Here is a 20,946-nt window from a genome sequence, read left to right on the forward strand (position 1 = left end):
CCTAAGTTACAAAATAAGAGCACCGGGTTTTATGCTTGCAGGAAGTTTATTGACAAGGTACGCTCGGTGGCAGACTCCACCTTGAATGTTGGCTCAAACGGCATCATTTCCAGCATCTGTTAGGAATGCAAACAGTGAGTTGTTTCATCACGAAACCGAGCATGTAAAATGAGTGGCAGAACAGAAATGTGAGGTCTACCCTCCCCTTACTAAATTCTTGTCTAATCATGTAGCTGTCTGTAATTTGCACTGCAATAGCCCAGCATTTCATGCTAAAAACAGCCATTCTGACTGTTCCACTGAAAGTCTACAAAGGGGGTGAATGAGAAGGGAACATAGACCTAAGATTTGATAACAGAGTAATCTCCTGAAAGAACTTAAACCTGCCTGTGAAGGAAATCTAGCTTTTGCCTGTGAGGTATTCAGCATGAAATTCCCAGTGAAATATCTCAACTCTTTGGTGTATGGCTTTGACCTTGCATTGTATCATCTTGTCTCCCTGCTTCCTCTAGTGACCTCCTCCTGCCTTCTAGGTTTGTCATTCTTCTGACTTCCTGTTGAGCTGTCAACCCCAGTGTCTGTCCTACGGATCCAGGGCCCTGAATCCTGGGGTTCCCCCCCTTCACAGCTCCAGCATCCTCTTAGGTGCCGTCCCCAGCTCCTTCCCACCAGTTTTATTTTGGCCTCCTTGCTATGGCTGAGTCTGCTCTTTCCTGCCCTAGCCCTGGTCTTTAGGCTCTCTGCAAGGCTGGTTCCTTCTTGGGCCTCAGGGGTCAGATGACATCCGGCCCTGAACACCCTAATAAAGGAGGGTCATTGTTGCCCTTACTGTACTTCACATGGTGTCGTGAGCTCTCCGTCTGTTCCCCCATTGAGGGGGTAGGTCTAGGCCAGGCTCTGCCCACACACAGGGAAGGTGGGACGAGCATGGGACAGAGTATTAGGTACTAGTGGGATGAAGAACTTAAAGATGATTTGTGAGTAAATGGTCTGATCCAGTTCATGTCAGTTATTTAGGTCCTTCAGCTGTTTTCCAGCCTGCCCAGTCTGTAAATCTTCACTCTCGAAGGGAACAAGCCTCCTACAGTGACAAGGTGCTCCACGGCATCTCTGACCTGTCACCCCTCTCTCCGGTTGGCCCTAGTGCTTGCATCTGGCCTCTGCCTCAACCCACCCTTTCACCTGCCAGTTATACAAAGTTCCTACCTAATATCTTTTTTCTTGTAAAGTCATCCCTTTTTAGCATCTTCCATGGGGTTAGCTGAAGAACCAGGTATTCAAAGGTGATTGAGTGGATTGGTTCATGTCTCGGGCCCTGAGTCCTCTATGTGAGTCATCATGGTGCAGCGCACCTACTCTGCATTTCTTAGTAATCCGGGGTAATGAACTTGGGAGATAATAACCACATCACATTTGAGTGTACCCCAACTCTTTGCATATCTCAATTCAATTTCTGTAAATACCTCTATCTCCAGGTCAACAAATCAAAGTACTAGTGTGTTAAGGCCCACATATTATGGTAGGAAGATTCACCTACCAGTTTTAGGTTTCTGCTCTGTGAACATGGGCAGTAGTCACGGTTATTTCTCCAGCAATACCGTAACTTCCAAAGGGAGTACGTTTGTCACCAGATCCTGAACCTTTTTTGGCTACATCTTCTACTGGGAATGCAACAGAAAGAAAAACTGGGCTTTGTGGCCTGGGGACATCTTGTCCACTTGGAGGAGAACTACCATTCTGGGGATTTGGGGTATGTTTCTGGAATTTCTGATCTGCAGGAACAGCAATGGGTACTTGGACTGCAGCGTATCTCTTCAAGCCATCTGACTGAGAAACAACAGCATGTCCAGGAAGAGGTTTCCAATCCTGAGCTTCCTGAACATTCGAGCCTACTAAAATAAAAGGTGGGGCACTGGTCTTCTTGCTGTCGTCCATCATCACGTAAGTTGGAGAAGTAACTTTCGGTGGCTGCTGCAGAAACTGTGGATCCTTAGGATTAGATAAATAGAGGGTTGCTTGGGGGAAAGGCCCAGGTGCAGGTGGCGGTGATGGGCGACTTTGTTGATTCATATCAGTTAGACAATAAAGGGTCCACATGTTAGAGTATGGTGGTGGTTGTCCTGCTTCGCTTGCTGCTATGGCTAAAAAAAAAAAAAAAATTTGCAGGCATTAAAGGTCGGTCTCTGTATCAGGCACTATGCACAGAAATGTCTTTGTAAATTTTCTTTACATATAAACAAACAGCTGTCGTAGTAACATGTGCCATAAAGCATGCTATAGAGAGGGCTAAATCATGTTTGGTAATGTGAAAGACGTGAGGCTCTCTACCACTGGAAAGTGAGAACAGGGTCGTGCTAGCAGGTGACAGGGGCACTCGAGTTGTGGCTGAAGCTGCAAAGCTCCTCCGAAGCCGCCAGTCCCAGAGCCACCATCTTGAGACGTGGCCGCCACAGCGCCTGCACACAGGGCGTGGAGCGTCCACATTTGGGGCTTTACCAAAAAAGAATCGATTGAAGTGTGTGTGAAGCCAGTGACAAAGCGTTATTGCATCTTCATCGTGAGTTTTTCTTTACTAAAGAAGTCCACATGGGGCCTCCTCTTTTGGTCATATTATCTGGCCCTTGACAGGCCCCATAATCTCACATTAATTGGTCACCACACACAGTGTGGTGTCACAATGTCTAGGACTCAGAACCCCAGAGAGCACCCCCTTTAGGCAAGGCTTGAAATCATAGGTGCTAGGTGGCAGTAAAAGGTGGGTTGGGCCCAGAGGGGCTCTTTAAGGGGAAATAAAGACGTCTGGGAGTGCCATCCGTCTGCTTAACACCACAGCATCTATGATGGCAAGTTTAACTGGCCTAATGAAGACTGGACTGTCTTGGAGAACTAAGTCCTAGAAGATGGGATGGAGGTGAAACTTCCTCCTGAGGGAGAAGTGGCATCGGACCCAAATTGTACTGTGTTCCCTGTTTGAACACGGGGCCTCGTATCCCCGGTGCAGCTCTTCTTCCCCAGAAAAGAACAGAACACTATGCACATGATTAAGCTGGTGAGTTTTCAGAGGCTTCAGATGCAGTCACTGGATCCTTCTGCAAGCCAGTTAGGAAACACGTACAAGCTAGCCTTCCATTTGCAGTCTCCACGTGGTGCTTTAGAAAAAGGGCAAGGCACTGGGGAGCCGGGACTTGGGGTGTCACTGCTGCTCCCGCCACAAGGGTTGTGCACGTCCTGCATGCTAGCTCCCGATGCTGCCCTCAGCCTTTTCAGTGGTGCAGATCCCTGTCATACTGCCAGACAGAATTTGATCCCAAAACACCTGCTTTGGTAACACTTGACCTTTCCGGCTCTGGGAAGAGTCAGTGTGGAAGAGGACTTCTGCAAAAGGGAGCGGGGAAGTCAGCTCCATCTAGCCCTCAAGGGGCGGAGACAGAAGAGGGCAGACCCAAGTCCATAGTTAGAGGGAGGGAGAGATCAAGCCATGTCTGTGTCACAGGCAAGCCCAGGCAATGGCCAGCAGCACAGCCCGCGGTGGGGATTTTCACACGTTGGGGGAGCTGATGAGAGGAGACCAGTCCTCTTAGCGGCTCAAGCGGATGGCCAGCCTTTCTGCTGCTGCTGCCTCTGCACTCACCCGTGGGACAGAAGTGTGGCCGAACCGTCCTGTCCGTCCAGCTCTGGAGCTGCCCCCGTGGCTGCAGGAGCCCCCTGGCAGAGAGACAGGGTCCCGCGGGCTCCCCGCACCCTCTTGCAGAGCCCCCCAACTGCAGGGCGAAAGCAGGGGCGACACACCACCATGTCTCTCATGGGCCACGGGCTGCACCTTGGACGGCGTTGTGTGGTTGGAGTTTACACTCACAAGTGAGCAATTTCAGACCAACATCCCCTGGCTGACATCTGCAACAGCAGATCCAGATCCCAGATTTTGTGCCTGCCTAGGGTTTTTCACTCCGTGGGCCATGTCCAAAAGTGCTAGGTGACCCAACTCGGAGGCCAGACTGGGGGATGTCACTTTAAAATCACTCATCTCGTAAGAGTAAAATCTCAAGTACAACAAAGCCTTTACGGAGTTTTGCCATCTTAAAACCTATTGAAAATCGAGCCTTTTGACCAACCTGGAGGGAGCCCACGTCCGTGGTTACCGGCAATACAGAGATCACCTGAAAATATAATCGGTAATGTTGTAAGTACCTGATTTTCTTACCTGGCTCCATCAAACCTTGTTCAAGTGCTGCTTCCCGCTGTGGTTCGGGGTCTGGCTCAGTAAGACCTTCTGGAGCAGTAGGGGGGGCACCACCCGCTGCCCTTCCCTGCGCAGCCGAGAGCACTGCTGTGGCAGCTTCCCCAGAGAGCACGAGTTTGACCTCCATCTCCTGGGCTGCAGAGTTTGCCCAGGACTCCTGCCCAGGGTTGTCAGGGACTAGGGCAGTGAACTCCATTGCAACGCGCAGAGGTTTTTCAGAGCCTACTGCTTGGGTGGGGCCCTCTGCCTCCGGGAGCTGTGCAGGCTGACCTTCCAAAGAGGTGTCAGGGAGCAGAACTGTTGCTTCTGCCTCCATATGGACTGAGGAATTCTCCTCCTCCAGCTGTTTTACGGAACGCACAGCTTTCTCAGACATGCCCGTGGCGGGGGCTATAGGTATGGGACTAAGTGTTGGCTCATGTTCTTTAAGAGAAGCAACGCGATCAGTAAAAGGGATAACTATGTGTTCTGGTATTTGCTCCACGTAAGTGACTCCTTCAATCACAGGCTCATTGTTATAGATAGATGATATGTGAACGAAGGAGGTGACCTCAATATCAGCCTGCAAAGGGACCTTGGGAGCTTGGTCGTAAGCAGGAGGATCTTGTTCATCCTGCAAGGGGAAGGAGGAAGCCGCTGCTGGTTCAGCTTCATCGTCTTTAGGTTTAGAACCCAAATCTACACGGACAGCTGTTTGGCTCAGAACCTGCAGGACTGACCCCTCTGCAGAACACGCAGCAGGAGTGGCCGCCCCAGCGTCTTCGACAGCCTCTGAGCTCAGCGCCTCGTCGGAAAACACAGGCATACTCGTGGCCACGTCCACCATTAACACGTCAGACTGATCAGAATGAACAGATGCACCTTTACCTAACATCTGAGCAGCAAACTGAGCTGGGTCTGCTGGGATGTAAGCGAACTCTGGTGACACAGCTGCAGGAGGTGGTGATGACGGTGGGGTCGTCATCTTAGGGGTAGACACTTTCGAAGTGGAACCACGAGCTGCTTCAGGGCTCTCCTCGGGCTCCTGGAGCACCTCCGAGTGAACTGATGGGAACTGAGTGGTTTTGTTCATAAACAGTGGTCCAGTGATATTGTCCTCTTCTGTGTCCGTGGATTTCTCCATCCGTGTAGGTTCTTGGGAAACTATAGATGTTCCTACCTTTTCTTTCATACATTCTGCTTTCTTCTCTTGTGTCATTCCTTCTGACCACTTCTCTACTAAAAAAGCCACATGGGTTAATAAGCAGATGTCCCTCCCCACCCCGATTTTAAAGCAGTAACAGGTTGAACACTCGGTTGTCAATACACACACAAGCATGGAGCAGTTTTGCTCAGTTTCCCAGCACCTGTGGTTTAGAATGGGTGCACACTTCCCTGCCCTTACCCGCTCAGAAGACACCTCAGTTCGTCTCCAAAATCAGTGACTCTGTGTAGCACAGTGACAAAACGAGGAAGCAGGTACCACCTTCAGCTGGTCTGCGTAACTGCCGAGAACTAAGGAAGCTAGAAACCTCCATGGATAAAGCTCCTGATCCAAACTTCTACACAAAAACTCTGGGAAGTGTAGGGGGTGAGGGCAGGGGGGTTCCACCTGACCAGTAAGTGATCTAATCTTCAGCTGACATAATGGGTTCTTAATGAAACAAATGCTGTCATGTCAATAAAGGCAGTCCTCAACGTAAGAAAACTGGTATATAGAATTTAACAGTGAATGGGACAACGGGGCCTATAAAATATTTTGAGATTAGGAAACGTCATCTAGTCTAACCTAAAAATGGTAGCACTTGCTGGTGAGGTGTGAGAACGCAGCAGCTAAAGTCGAATTGACCCAGAGAGGCAGAAAGAGAACTCTGGATCCATCAGTGGCTGCAGTGGCGACTCAGGCATGAGGGCATTCCCCTGGCTTGGGGGGGTCGAGACAGCTAATGACCTAGAAGAGCTCCTAGGTTAGGGGAACCCTTTCCTCTGCTCAGCACCTTCCCGTCCCCCACACCCCTTCCTTATCGCACGCTTTCACAGCTGCTTGTTCTACTGAGGCTTTTCGCTTGGGGAAGCATTTCCCTCATATAATGAAATCGGCAGGAAAGGCAGAAAGTGGGTGTGTTTCAGCTTTGTTCTTACTCCTAGCACACTGTCTGTATTCCTCGGCTGTGACCTTCTTGGGGTCTCATTGCATATCAGGGCCTCACAAGCCTCTTCATATTGGCTGGGCCCAAGCCCACGGCCCCCCACTTCTGATATCCCCACTCCGCGTCTATTCTCCCACCAGCTCCTCCCTGCTAAGCCTCAAGCCATCCTCCACACACAGGCAGCTCAGGGAGTTGGCCAACAACCCAAAGGAAATGGATTTGCAGACTTTGGGGGGGATCCTTCCCTGCAAACACCCCCTCTCTGATACTTTGTTGCCCAAATCCCAGCCATAGTAGTAGCCCCAAACTCTGCTGCTCCATTTTCTCTTCCCAGACATACTTACACTCTGTGCTTGGCTTCGCTTTCCTGGTGCAAGAAATTGGAAAATGCTGCTAGGGTGATGAGGGGGCTCACTTTCTGTGAATCTCATCTCCCAGGGATCCAGGCACTGGACTTTGTTTTATAGAATTGCTCCAGCTTTTATGATGGTTGAGGATAGGAGGCTAGGTGTGCCAGCATCCCCTTCGTCATGGCTGAAACTGAAATCTCTCTCCCTCCACTGACTTTCACCTAGCTCAGTGTCTGGCAATGGGCAGGAATTTAAAGATTTGTTAAATAAAATAATGAACTGGACTTTACAGACAGGTGGGATTTGAAAGGTACCCGGCAGCTCCTGGAGAAGGAAGGAGCATAAACCAAAAATCGGGCAATAACAAGCTGTCTGGTGCATGGAGAGGGAGATGACGGCAAAGGTAGGAGGGATTCAGATCATAGAAAGCTTTCTTTGCACGGCCTGGTCTTGGAAAGGGATCAAAATTTACACACTATGACAGACATGCCAGAAAGCATTACTTTACTTTCTCTATTTGCATTAAAATGCTTGTTTCCAAATGGTAAAATGTACCTGATCTAGGTTAAAAATATTAAAATATTAAAAATATTTAGTCTCTTTTGGCTAATTAAGTCAGCCTTTTAGGGGTACTTAGCAAAGGTTCTCCCACTCCTAAAGAAGGAAACAAAATGCTGGAGTAAGCGCCGGCTCTGATCCATGTTGCTCTTTGCCGACTCTTGGTGGCCTTGAGGAGAGCCACCACTCCTACTGCTTGGGCCCTGCGTGTTAGTCCCTGACTTGGCCATATTCGCTGAAGGATTTCCACTTTGTGGGAAATGTAGCTTGTTATTTCCTGGGAGATCCCTTTCCTAATTTAATTTGTTCCTCTTTAGCATCAGAGGCCCAGCTGCCAGTTTTTATTTAGCCCCAGCTTGAACATTACGTGCTGCAGCTCTCTGCTGGCCGGGCGAGTAACTTCGCTGTGTCCCAGCCCGATTCCCTGCTAGTCAGCACTCGGGGACCACTGGGACACAGCTGGACCAACTACAGCCACATGCAGGCCCTGGGACACCAGAAATCTTACCTCTGGCCCAGCTGAGACAGACCCCCCATGATTTCTAACCTACAGCTTCAAATTTATTCTTTCAGTAATTACGGACTGAACGTCTGAGCATGACAATTACAGTGTGGGTGCTAAACGGAGCACGGGTTATGTTAGACGCAGTGTCACGCTAACCATGCAGCCGCTCTTGAGAGGCACCCAGGAAAGCAAAGCACAAGCCTTATGTTCGGATTTTAGAGAATTCCAGTCAGAGATTCTCCCCCATCTTCCTTACAACGACTTCCAGTCTCAGCTAGCACTTCATGTCCACTGCCCACGGCCTGGACCACAGTCCCACGCCAGGAAGGACTTCCTGTTTCCCAACCCTTCGCAGCAGGAAAGGAGCTTATATATATCCTATGGCATATATAAAATAAAAACTTGGGTGCCTGGGTGGCTCAGTGGCTTAAGCCTCTGCCTTCGGCTCAGGTCATGATCTCAGAATCCTGGGATCGAGTCCCGCATCAGGCTCTCTGCTTGGCAGGGAGCCTGCTTCCTCCTCTCTCTCTCTGCCTGCCTCTCTGCCTGCTTGTGATTTCTGTCAAATAAATAAAATCTTAAAAAAAAAAAAAAAAAAAACCTTGATTCTGGTATCTTGGGCTCTTAAAAGTCAGCTCTGCAAATTCCAAGAAAATCTTCCTCAACGAAAACAGGCTCCTGAAAAACTCCAAAGTTGTTTCTTACTATGAACTTTGGAAACTCACTACTGAGTAAAATGGCTTCCAAACTATATTCGCTTTTTCCCCTAAAGCAAGTGAACGCGTCAATGGGTAGAGATGAACAGAGCGAAGATGAACAATGGGAGGCTATCTGAAATCAATGTACACTAGCTTAATGTGTTTCAGAAGTATCCCTGTGACACTGAAGGGTTTGGATTTTGTGAAAAACAGGGCGCTGTCAACGTTCCTGGACTGCAGAGAGCTACAGTTAGCTGCTCAGGTCCAAGATGTTCTTCCTGCCCATACTGACTCTTGTGTCCTAGTGTCCCTGACCCCCTTGTCCTCATTTTCCTGGTCTGCTGTATCTGCTTCCTCTCTTACTCCTAATCATGTATTTCTGCCCTAGGCTGCCAATCTGACCCCAACTCTTGACAATACCATTGACTGGGTCCATGATTTATTCTTCTTCTTTAGTATGGACTATTCCCCAATTGATTAATCTTACCACAATGGAAAAGCATAAAACACCCAAGTCTCCCTCCCAGTATCACAACCAGATAATCATTTGAACCTTTTTTAAACTTAATGAAATTCTTACCTGTGTACAAATCACCACCCTGTCTAGGCAAATATGAGACTTCAAGAAATACAAAGGATCATTTTGGCACAGTACATCCCCGCTTAGGGAATCAGTATAGCCTTACATAAAAAAATGCCCAGGAAAGTGCAGAGTAGCACCAGAGCTTCACAAAATTTAGTATAGATTGTTCTGAAATTGATACATATCTCATTTATTTAATAAGAGAGAATGGCCACAAGTATGTGTAACCAACTGTGAAAATAATGTATAAAAACAGAATTTGGCGTAAGAATTAAACTAAAAACATTATGAAAATTTAATATGAATAAATAAGACATTTAATGGTATGCATAGCTGCTATGGCGCTGCATAGAAATTGAAATTGGGCATGATTATCATTACTATTTTACGGCCAAGCCAAGAAAGTCCAGGATCAGTAAGAAAAGTTAATGGGTTGGGGCGCCTGGGTGGCTCAGTCGGTTAAGTGTCTGCCTTCAACCTGGGTCATGTTCCCAGGGCCCTGAGATAGAGCCCCACATCAGGCTCCCTCTCCCCACTTGTGCTCTCTCTCACTATCTCTGTCACTATCTGTCTCTCTCAAATAAACAAAATCTTTAAAAAAAAAAAAAAAGTTAACAGGTTAACTCAGTTGGGCTAGGCTTTCTTGATTCTTCCAAAGAGTTAGCTATTTCCTGCCTTTGGGAGCAGGAGAGGGCGGATACTAAAAACTAGACTCCGTAAAGCTGAAGGGGATGGAAGGTGATGGTGTTGAAATTTCATTTGCCACTCCACATGGGGAAACCACTGCTCGCTTCTCACTGAGTGGTGAAAAAGTGAGAACTAGCACAATCTGGCTTCAGGCTCTACACAAGAAAGTGACCACAGAGGAAGTGGAAGAGGAGGAGATACTATGGGGAAAGGGAGCTGAAGACCCTTTCCACTTTCAGTTCAAGAATTTAAAGTTTTTCCAGAGGGATCAGAGAATGTTATTTACTATGGAAAGAGTATGAGTTACGCTGCTAGGAAGATCTAAGTTTCGATCCTAACCCTGGCAATTAATTTTTAGAAGCTTACAAGTTTTTTAATCATGCCCGAGCATCAGATTTCTACATAAAATTGTAATGATGTTACCTTATAAAGTTGCCTTAATTGACAAAATATATGTAAGGACCTAGGATAAAATATCTCACTTCATTTTACTTCACAAATACACCTTTTTCCCCCGCTACAGATTGAAGCTTTGTGGCAGCCCTATGTCAATCTAGGATGACTGGCTGTTCCCCCATCTTTCTCCCTCTCCTGGAACCTCCCTAATTCCCAGAGACAACAATATTGAAATTAGGCCAAAGAATAACCCTATAATGGCCTCTAAGTGTTCAAGTGAAAGGAAGAGAAAGCCAAATGTCTTGCATCTCAAATCAAAAGCTAGAAATGATTAAGCTTAGTGAGGAAGGCATTTGAAAACTAAGGCCAAAAGCGAGGCCTCTTATGCCAACCAGTTAGAGAAGTTGTGAATGCAAAGGAAAAGTTCTTAAAGGAAAACTGAAAGTGAACACACAAATGATAAGCAAAACAGCCTTACTGCTGAGATGGAGAAGGTCTGAGTGGTCTGGATAGGCCAAACCAGCCACAACATTCCCTTAAGCCAAAGCCTAGTCCAGAGCCAGGTTCTGACTCTCTTCAGTTCTGGGAAGGCTGAGAGAGGTGAGGCAGCTGCAGGAGAGAAGTCTGAAGCTGGTGGATGGTGGATGGTGAGGTTTAAGGCAAGAAGCTGCCTCCATGACGTCACAGTGCAAGGTGAAGCAGCATGTGCGGATGGAGAAGCTGCAAGTGACCCAGAAGCTCTAAGATCTAAGGTGACTACACTAAACAATAGATTTTCAATGTAGATGAAACATTCTTACAGTAAAAGATGATATCTAGGACTTTGATGGCTAGACAGGAAAAGGCAATGCCTGGCTTCAAGGCTTCAAAGCTTCAAAGCACAGGCTGACTGTCTTGTTAGGGTTACTGCAGTTGGGGACTTCAAGTTGAAGCCAAAGCTCCTTTGCCATTCAGACAGTCCTAGGGCCCTGAAGAATTATGCTAAATCTGCCCTGCCTGTGCTCTAGAAATGAACAATAAAGCCTAGATGACATCATGTCTGTTTATACCGTGGTTTACTGAAGACTTTAAGCCCACCGTTGAGACTTGTTTCTCAGAAAAAAAGATTCCTTTCAAAATAGTACAGCTCTCTGACAATGCACCTGGTGACCCGAGAGCTCTAATGGAGATGTACAATGAGCTGAATGTGGTTTTCATGCCCGCTAATACATCAGCGCTGCAGTCCATGAACCAAGAAGTCATTTCAACTTTCAAGTCTCATTATTTAAGAAATACCTTTCATAAGGCTATCATTGTAAAAGATAAGGATTCCTTGGATGGATCTCGGTGATGTCAGATTAAAACCTTCTGGGAAGGATTCACCATTCTAATTGCCATTAAAAACATTTATGATTCATAGGATGAGGTCAAAATATCACATTATTAGGAGTCTGGAAGAAGTTGACTTCAACCACTTGGAGGGGTTCCAGACTTCCATGGAGGAAGTCCCTGAAGATGCGGCTGCATGGCTGCAAGTTCACAATCAAACTTGAACAGATGAGGAGTTGCTTCTAATGGATGAGCAAGGAAGGTCCTTTCCTGAGATGGAATCTACAATCCTGGTGAAGATGCTGTAACAATTGTTGAAATGACAACAACGGATATATGGTATTCTATAAACTTAGTTGATCAAGCAGCAGCAGGGTTGAGATTGACTCTAATTTTGAAAAAAGTTCTAGGCATAAATGCTATCAAACAGTATCACATGCTACAGAGAAATCATTCATGAAAGGAAGCATCATTCAGTGCAGCAAACTTCACTCAAGTCTTATTTTAAGAAACTGCCACAGATACCCCAACCTTCAGAAACCACCACCCTGATCAGTCAGCAGCCGCCAACATCAAGGAATCTCTCTGGAAGCTCAGATGGTAGTTAGCATTTTTTAGCAATTAAGTATTTTTTTAATTAAGATACGTACACTGGTTTCTTTTTTAGACATGTTATTGCACACTTGACTATAGTATAAACATAACTTCTATAGGCACCAGGAAACCAAAAGAGTTCATTTAACTGGCGTTATTGCAATATTCGCTTTATGGTGATCTGGACCTGAACCCACAGCATCTCCAAGGTATGCCTGTACTTGCTAATTCCATTCCTCTTTCCCTTCTTTTCCTACCTGTGACATAGTAAGTGGTAGAACTTAAGAGACAACTCTTTTGCCTTAAAAGATCACCTGAGTTTCGGGGCACCTGGGTGGCTCAGTGGGTTAAGCCTCTGCCTTCAGCTCCGGTCATGATCTCAGGGTCCTGGGATCGAGCCCACACTGGGCTCTAGCCCGCATTGGGCTCTCTGCCTAGCAGGGAATCTGCTTTCTCCTCTCTCTGCCTACTTGCGATCTTTGTCTGTCAAATAAATAAAATCTTTAAAAAAAAAAAATCCCCTCAGTTAACGATTCAGTACTATTTAATGAAGAAACTCTCCTGAGAAGGCTGAAAAATGGGGGCACTTTCACTGATTCACATGGTAGTGAGATCTGTTTCATCCAACTGCAGAAAAACAAGAGGATCTACGGAAGTGTTCTGCAGCATGAACCACTTTGGAAATAGGCATATGCCACAAGGGATCCCAGACAGAGCCAGGGACCATCCTAAAGGTCTTAGGCTTTGGAAAATGGTGGAAACGATGAGAGAACAGAGAAGAAAAGTTTGCTCTCATGTCTGGTTCTTTTCCTCCTCCCTCTTCCATTACCTGAGTTTACATGAGTTTTTAAAGGTGCAGGGAGACGGGTAAGCACTACTGGTCCTATAAAGAAGCCTGCCAAATATGGGCTTCCTTCCGAGAAAAATCCAGAATAAAGTGTTCAAATAAAACAAATGATATGTGCAGGGATGTACTGTGGATATAAAACAAATGTCTTTAATGCTCACGTCTAATACCTGGGAGTTAAATGGGGACAAATGCACCAGGGATGAGAGTGAGACTCTGCCCCACCTTACCAAGTGCTAATACCTGATGCTGCCTTCAGGTTGACCTTGTCGCATGCTGAAGAGACTGAAGACCAGAATAAGGGTCAGCTGACATAGTCCTCAAAGAATGGTCCATGTTCCCATATTACAAATCATGGAAAGCCTGGGAGAGCCACAATCCCTGGGACCAGCAGAGCATGTAGGATCTTACAGGCACCACCATCCATACCTGGCACTGGGATCCACATAAGGGAAGTGTATATAAAGGAAAAGATGTGGGGCGCGTGGGTGGCTCAGTGGATTAAAGCCTCTGCCTTCGGCTCAGGTCATGATCTCAGGGTCCTGGGATTAAGCCCTGCTTCGGGCTCTCTGCTCAGCAGGGAGACTGCTTCCCCCTCTCTCTCTGCCTGCCTCTCTGCCTGCTTGTGATCTCTTGTCTGTCAAATGAATAAATAAAAAAAAAATCTTAAAAAAAAAAAAAAAAGGAAAAGATGCCACTTGTTCTATTCACATTTTCCTTGTAGAGAACCAAACCACCATGCAGCAAATTTGCTTGGCACTCGCACAGGAATAGCAGTTGAGGAATTAAACCAGTTAGAAGATAGGAGGATGTCATTTGGGAGAAAATGCCCTACCAAATGGAAACCTTAAGATGTATATCCGTAGATAGTCCCTCTTCAGCCCAGAGTGATGCTTTCCTGGATTTAGATGGAGTCGTGCAGTATCTATGATACAACCTAAGTTAATGGATACTTTGCCAATAAGAAATCAGTTGATAGGACAATAAAAGTCAGATAAATGAGCCAAACTGGTTTTAGATAGTAGCAAAGAGCTCTGTATTTTCTAGTCATACCTTCATGTTACCTTCTCATCTCCCTGGTAAACTAGAACACACAATGTTCATTTTATTCTACTACCCAAAAGCAATCTGTATCTACAGACATACAGTGAGCTCACTTTTAGGATTATTTGCATGTTATGTAAATTGCCTTGGTATCTGTAGTTACTGGAGGAGAAAAGCATTTATCTCCCTTTTCTTACCTCTACAGGAAGTATAGCTATTCCATTAGCCCAGTCTGTTAATTAAACTAATCCACATTAGTTTAGTCCACTTGCTAAACTGAATGGTGGGTAAGTTTCTCAGTAAACAAATCGGTCTCAAAAGCTACCAGTTAATTACCTCCCCTCATAAAGATTCACCAGCTTTACCACCCTTCTCAAACATAGGAAGCCTGCTCACTCCTAAGGCTCTCAAACATAGCTCCTGGTGTAGAGGGCATGAGTATAAGCCTGTCATTACCTTGACTTCTTGGGAAACCAGCCTAATAGGGAAGGGGAGAATGGTCAGTGTTCTAGCGCTTGTTTGAATCCTGCTGGTGGCAAGCAAAGCCCAGACCTACGTCCCATGGTAAGCTGAGATGCCATCAGGACCCTGCAGGGAAGCAGTCAGACTCGAGAGCAAATATTCCAGAACCACAGCGCTTCACTCTCCTGCCCCTTCACAAATGCTGATTCTTCCTGGTTTTAGTCTTGGTTCTGTTGTGGGTATATCTTTCACTGCAGATCCAAATCCTCAATTTTTACATTTTCCTAGGTTCTACTCCTGACTTCTCCCTAGCTTGACTAGGTTACGTATTGGCATCACCAAACTGGCAGAGTATAAAAGTAGCTCAGCCTCACCTGATCCTACCTTTTCTTTACAGTCATTCCAAAATACTGGCTAGCAAATGCAGCAAAAATTATTTATTTCCCTCACTGACCACAAGTCTCTATTTTCCCCACAGAATTCTGCCAAAAGCTGCTTCTTACCATTCTTTTAGATGTGTATGCCTGTCCTTGGGATGACCAATTTATCCCCTTTTGCTTTGATCCTCCCACCATGTAAACTGTGCCTCTTTTTTTTTTTAATTTCCTTTTCTTTTTTTTTTAAAGATTTTATTTATTTACATGACAGAGATCACAAGTAGGCAGAGAGGTAGGCAGAGAGAGAGGAGGAAGCAGGCTCCTTGCCGAGTAGAGAGCCCGATGTGGGGCTCAATGTGGGGCTCGATCCCAGGACCCTGGGACCATGACCTGAGCCAAAAGCAGAGGCTTTAACCCACTGAGCCACCCAGGTGCCCCTGCCTTTCTCTTTATTCATTGCTCTTTTGTCAACGCAATTTCATGCGGTCACGTTCACATAGGCATTTACACATACACACATAAAACACAACTTCTCTTCTAAGCAGAGGGATGGCCCTAGGCCACAGAGACGGCTGGAGAAGACCACTTTCTAGGAAAAGCTTCTCTTCACTATCTAGAGACTCTTAGAACAGAAAAGGTGGTCAGTAACACCTAATTGATCCCCTGCCCTCCAACTGGACTGCAGGTAACCTATCACAGGGAGGAAAAAAGAAAAAAGGATGTTTCTTTGTTGAATAAAAAAATCTTCCAAGAATGTTTATACAACTTTCCTATATAGTATATCTCATTATCATGTAGTCTTTATTACTACAACATCCAATTTTCTTCAAAGTTCAGTGTACTTCCTTTAAGATGGGGGCATTGAAAAGGGTTTCGGGGCTCCTGGGTGGCTCAGTGGGTTAAAGCCTCTGCCTTCTGCTCAGGTCATGATCTCAGGGTCCTGGGATCGAGCCCCACATCGGGCTCTCTGCTCAGCGGGGAGCCTGCTTCCCCCTTTCTCTCTGCCTGCCTCTCTGCCTACTTGTGATCTCTGTCAAATAAATAAAATCTTTAAAAAAAAAAAAAAAAGGGTTTCACTCATAGATTATCCACACTGTTTGAGGTCTCATTGTACCGAATGGTTTGAAGGTTGAGTCTTTCCTATTTTTGTCTTTTAAAGATTTAAAATCCTCCAGACTATCTCCAGATTTTTTAAAAAATGGATCAAATAATTAAACAATCACATGGATGGTTTATTTTTCAAAACATCAGAGTGATTAAACAAAAAATATTTATGGGCACCACTCTTAAACATATGGTGGTAATGATGCAATAATTTATAACTAGGATTAGTCAACTGTTACCACTTGTGTTACTTACCTTTAATCTGATGAAATTGTTTAACAAGATCTTTTATATCCAAAGAAGTATTCCCTGAAGGAATAAATACAGGAAATTAGATACATAAAAGGCCCAATTTAAAATGCCTTCCTTTTCAACGCAACACGTATATAATCTAAAGGAATAACAAACCTTCTCTAAACACAATAAGTTCTTTAAAATAAACTGCTGCGAACTGGGTGATGTTTGGCGGATTGGTTTTCAGAACGGCTCTGCTGACTCCTTCAAGCAGAGTCTTGAGGCCATAAGGTACGACAAGTCTGGGCTTTGAAGAAATCATTTTGGCAGGATGTCTGTAATCTCAACTGTAATGAAGAAAAACAAAGTCTTATAGTATATATTTTTTACTGAAATATTCATGAGATAACTGTAGTTTCTAAGAATACACCTATCTCCTATTGAAATTATTAGCTTGAGTTTAATCTCTAGGCATTTATTCTAACAAAAATGAGCTAATTACACACACACACACACACACACACACACACTCCCAGTAGATTATGTGCAGATGAGTGATATGGTACTATTAAAGAAACCCATGGGAAAAGCCCTGCCAAGAACTCTAGGATCATACTAAAAACAAAGAAGGAAAAATCAACCAACCAAACAAAACTTGTTCCTGTAAAATTCAGTAAGTATTTTGTACAGAATTTCCAGAAAGATAAATTAAGGTCATGTGTCTGTGTACAAACAAGATCCTTCCAAACTACATAGGGGCACTGGCTTTTCTGTGCCTTCATCAAATAGAATTGTAGAATAGGGTTTTTCTACAAGAAAATCTCTTTTTCCTCCTTTTTCTAAATCTACCCCTGGACACATCGATCAGCTTTCAGTATACAATTTTTAGCTTTAAATTTAATTTTGCCTTAACACTAATCAGAATAGGAATAAGTTACTTGTGGTATCATACCACCCACCGCCATATGCCTCTCTTTCTCATATCCTCCCTTAACCTCTGCCCTTGTTGTCCCCTCACTCCCCCCCCTCCTCCCTTTCTGGATTTTAAGTGGTACCAAGGGTATTGCATAGTCTAACCTGCAATGCTCAAGAGTTGCAGAGGTTGCCATTCTAAACTGTGTGTGTGTGTGTGTGTGTGTGTGTGTATTGTTTCATTGTAGAAAATGATTTAAGGTTTATAAAAGAACAAAATTATTTAAGGAAATGACTTCAGTGGTAAGGGCAAAATTATGGTAGAAAAGATATGATGAAGCTACAGGTAAGGTTATATCCCAAGACAAGCCATAGGCCCTACACTTTCATAGAGATGGAGTGTCAGATCAGCCCTTGAGCTACCCAACAGACATTACAAAATAGGAAACCTTTGGTTAAATGATTTGTCTTTCCTGAGATAAAAAAAACAAATCAGCTGCCTGGGAGAATCACAGGTACTGTGAACAATGAGACCCAGGAGAAATTTCTCCTATGGGTCCTTATAAAGGGGAAAATACTGCGAGATAATGAATCATGTCAACAACACCCCTACAATAAAGAGAGTAATGAGTTTCATGGGGCTAAGCTGCACAGTTACAGCAATTATACAAGGAGCCAACCTCTAATAAAAAGTAATGTGTCATAGCAAAGTGCTGAATATTTAAAAGCGCATTTTGTCTTCCCAAAGGTCAGGAGAGAAAATGAATCTCTATTGGCCAAAGCAAACCCTTTGAGGATATCATTAAGTGTACTGAATCCTTTAATGAAAACCTACTCTTAGAGTGTAAGTCAATGGGACCTTTACTAAATTAAACCATCTTTTAAAAAAAAAAAAATACTGGCGCAGCTTTGGCAAGCCCACATGCTAAACGTCAAGGGCCATAGGCAGTAATTTTATGTATGATCCATGTATATACTTACACTCTATTTGTCTGTACATGTGTGTGTATGATTTTTTCAAGTACACCCTTGGCACTCCAGTGAGAGTAGGTAAGTCGTGTTTGGAAACGTGGCTTACTAACAGCCGTGGTGGAGCTACCGGAACACCCTTCCTGCAGGCAGTTAGCAGCTGATGTCACCAACCGTGGAGAGAATGGCAGTACAGTGATCCTACTGGTTCTCAGCGCAGGTGCTAGCCGCGCCCCCACCCACACCAGCCTCTGGGACCTGGGATGCCCAGCGTCCTACAACACAGTCCCATGCAAAAAACCTTCCTGAGCAAGTTGAGAAATACTGCCTGGGACAGGAAGCAAGATTACATCCACGGGTACTCACACACACCTACACTGAAGAACGCTTAACAGTGACCGTGTAACTGTTCCCACAACTCTCCTTTAAAAAAATATTTGTTAAATACCAGTTTTAGGACCCCAGACCCCCATGCTGAACCATGAGCTCCCAGTTTACCCACTCCCCCAGGGCTAACGCCTGAGCAGGAGGCAGAGGACGCGTGAGTGGGGGCTTCGGGGCCACTGGAAACGTTCAACAGGACACACCACTCTTTCGCTCAAGACCTACGCCGGGGTCTGGGCTCGGTTTGCCGTTGGATTTGTTTGGTGACAAGGGCACCGAAATGGAGAGCGGGTCCGGGTTCCGCGTCCACTAGCTCTAGAGGTGCACGTGGCAGACTCTCCTCCCAGATCCGGCACCTCCGCCACACTCGCCGGTTGGGCCTGCCCTTCCCCACGGGGCTCCCCTTCCGGAGGCCCTCCGCCTTCCCCCACACTGGAAGAACTGTCCCCCGAGCCCACTGCGCAGGCGCCCCGAGGGCCTAACTGCCTCCCGGCCACACGGTGGGGGGCCTTTTCCCCAGATTCGCCCCACCTTCTCCTTTCCGGCTGTGCTCTAAAGAGCTTCCTCGTTGCCCCCTTGCCGGCGGCTCCTGTAGGAATCGGAGCTCCGTGCGGAGCTTTTATACCCCCTGATGACGTCAGGCCGTGTGTCACAAAGCCCCTCCCTCCCTCCGAGGGCTCCCAGCCAATGGGGAGCGGAGGGGGAGCCGAAGGGAACGAAGGCTGGAACTCCGCGAGCAGAGCCGGGGAGTCGCCTCGCCTTTTCTGACAGAATACGAACGGGCGTAGGGAAACTGGCGTTTTCAAACGGCCAGGAGTCGGTCAAGGCGACGGCCTCTTCTCTTTTGGTCGCACAATATAAAAAAAGAGCTGCTGTAGAAGGAAAGAGAAACAGATTTACGGCAGTTCTCGCCGTCACCACCGCGCCTCCACACCACTCCCCCACCTCACCTGTTAACTCTTCTCAGTCACCTTTCCGAAGACTAATTTGTCACGTTATACATAACTACTATAAAGTTCTCTTTATAGTTACTACTGTAAAGAGAAAGAATAATTTCCCGCAACACAGTACTATCCCTCTTGAGACAATCCCCTGTGGAGAGAACTTGGTATTAACCCTTAAGATTCCAGTTTCCCTTAATAACGGTCTTGCAATACCTGAGGCACAACCCATCCTCCCACAACCGCCCTGGCAGCCGCCGGCGGCAGTGCAGACCAAGGACAGGGAAGGCTGCGTCCTTTCAAAAACCTGTTCACTCACCATTCTGGCTCCCAGGTTTGTACCGAGCCTTAACCTCCGTCATAACCATGAAGACCAAATTCCAAACAGGCTTCATTGTAATCCATTTTCATATATTTAAAAAACATGAACTGCTGGAAATCAACCATGAAATAATATCTTCAGGGCATCCATCAGATAAAACCTTTTTTTTTTTTTTTAAACTCAAAGAGTTAAGGCTTCCAGAGCTCTTTAAAATAAAAGAGGTAATGCTGAGGCTCTGGTCTATACCTATGCTGCAAGAGCACTTCCTACAGATATTAATTCATCCATATAATTATTACTGAATGCCCCTTATGTGGCAGGCTCCCTCTTCTCATGAAGATTATATTTTAAAAGGAGAAAAGCTAATTTTAGACTTTGAGTGTGATGACAGGTCTGCAGATGGTACATTTTTTTTTTGTCCATCACTACCCTCCAGCCCCACTTTGGTAGAGAAAAGTTAAATGAAGCGGTCATGATTTCTGATGGTTCACAATATATTTAACCATCAAAGATAGAAAATGACCTACTAAAACCCCCTAAGTACAAACCCCATTTATGGTGTCTTCGGGAATTAAGAGACATTTATGCTTATGTAGCCGAACCTTGACAGGCCATCTGTACAGTACCTAACACACAGGTGTTAGGTACTGTACAGAATATCTGAGACTCACGTCAAGCCCTTACTCTTTCCACAGTTCTTCAATACCTGTTTTGTCCAAGCCCTCTAAAATGCAAATTTTTACAGTGAAAACATTTAACCAAAAATTTTCAAACCACCATTTGCTGCTTTGATTTCTAGAACTAATGATTTCATCTGGTTTTACAATCTTGTCTTCCCATCCTGTCACTAAGGATCTAAAGGCAAAATGCAAATCTACTTTGTTTTCCATTGCTCCCTGCTCCCCACCCTTACTTTACAGAAGCTCAAGGTTCTTGGTGGGGCCTCTGCATAATTCAAATCTCATTTAGTCCATTTTTACCGGACTACATCCTTCTTTAAATCTCAGCTGGCAGGGAGCCTGGGTGGCTCATGGCTCAGATGGTTAAGCGTCTGCCTTCAACTCGGGTCATAATTTCCAGTTCCTGGGATCCAGCCCCACCTTGGGTTCCCAGCTCAGCAGGGTGTCTTCTTCCTTTCCTTTCCCCCTGTTTGTGCTCTCTCAAATGAATAAATAAAATCTTGAAAAAATAAATAAAACTCAGTTCAGGAATATCCTACTTTAGAAAGCCAGTTAGTTAGAAGCATTTCCTCAGTGGCCCCATAATATACTGTATGAACACAGCCTTGTTATAGAATTGTTT

The 20,946-nt window shown here is 45.5% G+C and overlaps 1 protein-coding gene across 4 annotated transcripts; it reads right to left on the reverse strand.

Annotated features, from left to right (window-relative positions):
- Positions 1-29: 29 nt before the first annotated feature.
- On the reverse strand, positions 30-18,993 carry CABYR (calcium binding tyrosine phosphorylation regulated). Of its 4 annotated transcripts, none has more exons than XM_032859748.1 (6): positions 18,913-18,993; positions 16,291-16,463; positions 16,138-16,191; positions 5,108-5,458; positions 1,538-2,141; positions 30-116 (listed from the first exon to the last, which is right to left on the reverse strand). In XM_032859748.1, the coding sequence occupies exons 2-5, from the start codon at positions 16,436-16,438 to the stop codon at positions 1,543-1,545; spliced, it is 1,152 nt and encodes a 383-aa protein (XP_032715639.1). In that variant the 5' UTR covers positions 16,439-16,463; positions 18,913-18,993; the 3' UTR covers positions 30-116; positions 1,538-1,542. The 4 variants fall into 4 exon arrangements, with proteins under 4 accessions (XP_032715639.1, XP_032715636.1, XP_032715637.1 ...); XM_032859745.1 differs by having other exon boundaries at positions 4,202-5,458; XM_032859746.1 differs by lacking the exon at positions 18,913-18,993 and adding an exon at positions 18,607-18,889 and having other exon boundaries at positions 4,202-5,458.
- Positions 18,994-20,946: the final 1,953 nt, after the last annotated feature.

Source organism: Lontra canadensis, unplaced genomic scaffold (assembly GCF_010015895.1).
Source record: "Lontra canadensis isolate GAN:19392208 unplaced genomic scaffold, GSC_riverotter_1.0 scaffold17, whole genome shotgun sequence".
Classification (NCBI taxonomy): Eukaryota; Metazoa; Chordata; class Mammalia; order Carnivora; family Mustelidae; genus Lontra; species Lontra canadensis.

Coding starts and splice junctions, on each gene's coding strand:
- CABYR (XM_032859745.1), bottom strand. CDS start 16,438: ATGATTTCTTCAAAGCCCAGACTTGTCGTACCTTATGGCCTCAAGACT. Junction 16,192..16,290: donor ACTTATTGTGTTTAGAGAAG/GTTTGTTATTCC, acceptor TTATTCCTTCAG/GGAATACTTCTTTGGATATA. Junction 5,459..16,137: donor ACAATTTCATCAGATTAAAG/GTAAGTAACACA, acceptor TGGCTTTTTTAG/TAGAGAAGTGGTCAGAAGGA.